The sequence below is a fragment of the Haliaeetus leucocephalus genome, unplaced genomic scaffold, assembly GCF_000737465.1.
Source record: "Haliaeetus leucocephalus isolate CR32 unplaced genomic scaffold, Haliaeetus_leucocephalus-4.0 Scaffold932, whole genome shotgun sequence".
Classification (NCBI taxonomy): domain Eukaryota; kingdom Metazoa; phylum Chordata; class Aves; order Accipitriformes; family Accipitridae; genus Haliaeetus; species Haliaeetus leucocephalus.
The window spans coordinates 3,074,980-3,078,188 of record NW_010973368.1 but is presented as its reverse complement, the minus strand read 5'-3'; the positions used below and the strand labels follow the sequence as shown (position 1 = coordinate 3,078,188).

Here is a 3,209-nt window from a genome sequence, read left to right as displayed (position 1 = left end):
GCCTTACCGGGCGCCCGCGCCGGGCAGCGCCGCCGCCCTGGGGTCCTCCCACCGTTCCCGCCGTGGCGCTGCCCCGCTCCCCGGCGGCCCCCGCGGCCTGTCTGGGGCAGCGCCGGTGCCTGCCTGAGGCCGGCCTTCCTCAGGAGCCTCCGCGGGGATGAGCGTTGTCCCGAGCGGGAACATCCCGCCTGCCCCGGGGAGCGGGTTTCTTGCTATTTCCCTCAGCCCCGAAAGACAGAACAGTAACAGCTTGGTGCTTGGGGTTTTTCCCTGGTTCCATCGGGACCCTTACCAGGGCTGCGGTGTTCAGCTGCAGCCCGATTCCTCTTAAAATAACCTTGTGATACGGAGAATATTTTACAGGTGGAGATTATGCAGGAAGCTTACAGTCAAGTTCAACGTTTAGCTGCTGAACTCCTCTTTTCTTTAACATAAATCAACGCAGAAGATGCGTTACTTCAGTTTGTTACAGCACATGTGGAAACACTGGTTTCCTACCAGTACTTGGTTTCTGTTTCTGCTTCGCTCTGACTTGGTCTGTCTGTTCTTGCAGTTGGCAATGGAGGGAACTCCTGACTTCACAGCAGCTCACCAATGACACGTACAAAGTAACGCCAGAAACATACATGTCTTAACAATACCTAAAAACCAAAAAGGGACCCAGCAATTTAGAAAGCTTGTACTTTGGTTTTTGCTCATTAGCCTTATCTTGGTATCTGGAGGTTAGCAGGACAGAGCTCCTGAAGTAGTGGGGTTGGCAGCCTCTGGTCTTGACATTACCTGCAGAACCGGTGACCTTCAGGTCCAGTAAACTTTAACTTGGTTGCAGCTATTCCCTAACTTTGGAGCCACATGTGATTACTGACTCCCATGCCAGAACAGCTGCTCGTGGGAAGGTCCTGGTGCTGCCAGGCTGTAAGAATCCCTGCGATACGAAAGTAACCCAATGGGAACTGTAGAGGCTGGCAAACCCAGGTTCCCCAGGGGTCCCTGGGCGCACAGCTCGTTCTGATCCATGGTGGACTGTGCAAGAACTTGTGGTCACTTCCCAGGAAATGGCTGTCGTCATCTGCCTGTGAGCTGCTTTGGAATGGCTTCCTCTTTTCAGCCCCTCCACGATGTGCAGTATGGCTCCTCTGCCTTTCAGCCATTTGAAAATTTTGATTTGCAGCCTAAAGATTCATGGTTACCCCCCTTGGCTTTAAATGTTCAGCGAGTGGCTTCATGGAGGGCTATGCACTGGAATCGTACTGACAGCCTAGTGCTTCAGCAAAGACTGTTGACCAGCCACCTGATGGATCCACCCAGTAACTCCATAAAGTCTACAACCAAGTTAGATGCACGTCTTTTTCTGAGGTATTATCGCATCAACTTGCAGTCACCACATTAGTACTAACAAGAGCCTGCACCATGAAATCAACTCTCAGTCAAGCTGAAGTACATTTCTGATGTCCAAGGCAGGGAAAACTGTGATTCAACACCCAGAATCAGCAGCCTCAGGGATTTGGTTGCCTCAGTGCCATACTGGCCACACAGATGGATTAAATCGGGGAACCTCACAAAGTCTGGTATTTATCATGTCAGATCAGGTGGCCACAGTTGTGATGACCTGAAGCTGTAGACAGACCCATTTATTCACTCAAGCCCACAAAACTGAAGTAATTAATAGCTCCTGAGATTGAGTTTTTTAACATAACCCCGATAAGCTGGAGCTGAGTAAATGACCATGCAATGGTCACAGTAAAAGACCACTTCACTGTGTTTATTATCACAAGCAGGATCCCAGCATGCCACATTTGCTGACCCAATACAATCCAACAAAGGCAACCAGAAATGCAGAACTACTAACTTCATAAACCATTTTTTCTTGACGCTACTTCGGTAATCCCAGGGCACTGAATCCTAAAACTTGATTCTGTTACATTAAGATACTTAGTAATCTCAGAAGTCCTTTGACTCATCATCAGCCCAACAATGTGGAATTGTTGAGTAGCTATTAAAATATGGAGACGTGTAGGCGAATTAAGTTCCTTTCATTTGCATCCTTCTAGGCCGGATGAGTTTGGCTGCTTCAGAGCTTGCATCTTGACTGCCTGGGGAATTTTGGTCTAATCTGATAGGGGAATCTGCAGTGGGAATAGCACAGCACTTACCCGAGTTGTTTATGGAGGTCCAAATCACTCGCACAGGTGTGTGAAGCAACACTGGTCCCTGATGGGAGAAGAACTGTCCAGCTGGGAATTTCCTACAGTCTCACTTTCTCAATAACATCTGCCCCTCTGCGATCCTTCTCTCTAGTCAAGGAAAGATAAGAGACTCAGTCACATTTCCCCCATGACCAGATTAAAGAAAAGGGAAACAATACTGGGTTTTCACCCCTGCTGCGAGACAGAGAAAATGTCTAGTCATGGAGTAAAGGGAGAGTGGTGTTTTTGATTTGGTTCTTGATAAATCTGTTTAGAATGGGACCCTATTCTGAATGCAAAGAGGAGCGTAGGCTTTATTTCTCTTAGCACATCTTTTGTTCTTTCACGTGTATGTTTCTATACACTCAGATATAACATCGTTATATAAACCTATGTGCCTTATTCCAAGATACTGGCAGTACTCAATTTTATTGCAATAAGGTTTTTAAAATTGTAAAACTTACAGGTACAACTGCAATTAACTTCACTTTGATGTTCAGCCTTTGCAGCATCAGTATGCAACAGATTTTTCAATTCTCTCACAAGTCTGTCCGCACAAGCGAAGCTATCTTTCCGCACGTAGAGCTGATGTTGGCACAAAGCGGATGAGTTTTAAGAAACTGAGAGAACTAAGATCTGAAGCATTTCCTCACGCATCCCCTCAGGCTGGCATCCCGTTCCGTCGCATGTCGGACTCTCCTTTCCTGCGCAGTCAGCGCGTTTCCCGTAGCGGCAGCTGGAACGCCGCTGAGGTAATTTCGCTGGCTGAAAGGCGTACGTGCGGTCAGGTACGGGCCTCCACGCCGCCGCGACCCGACACCTTTCCGAGTCTTCTTGGAACACCAGGCGCCCGGGGCCGGCGGGGCCCTCCCGCGCCTGAGCCCGCGGCAGCGCCCCCAACAGGGACCGGCGGCGGCTCCGCCGGCTGCGGAGCCCGCAGGGAAGCTGGCTCCGGGGCCTCGCCCCGGTCCCGGGCCTCCCGCCGCACTGCGTTAGGGCGGAGGAGGCGCTGGGGGCGGGGGG

At 50.2% G+C, this 3,209-nt stretch overlaps 2 protein-coding genes across 2 annotated transcripts in view; one reads left to right on the top strand and one right to left on the bottom strand.

The window, feature by feature from the left end:
* Positions 1-3,057, bottom strand: part of ZNF410 (zinc finger protein 410) — a 24,096-nt gene extending 21,039 nt beyond the window's left edge. Inside the window, exons 1-2 of the mRNA XM_010583687.1 lie at positions 2,651-3,057; positions 2,154-2,292 (exon numbers count right to left, since the gene is read on the bottom strand). The gene's annotated coding sequence lies outside the window, so the exon portion shown is untranslated. The remainder of the gene's footprint in view (positions 1-2,153; positions 2,293-2,650) is intronic.
* FBXO33 (F-box protein 33) overlaps positions 2,873-3,209 on the top strand; it is a 21,622-nt gene continuing 21,285 nt past the window's right edge. The window contains exon 1 of the mRNA XM_010583994.1: positions 2,873-2,974. Coding sequence (XP_010582296.1) covers positions 2,873-2,974 — 102 coding nt within the window. The remainder of the gene's footprint in view (positions 2,975-3,209) is intronic.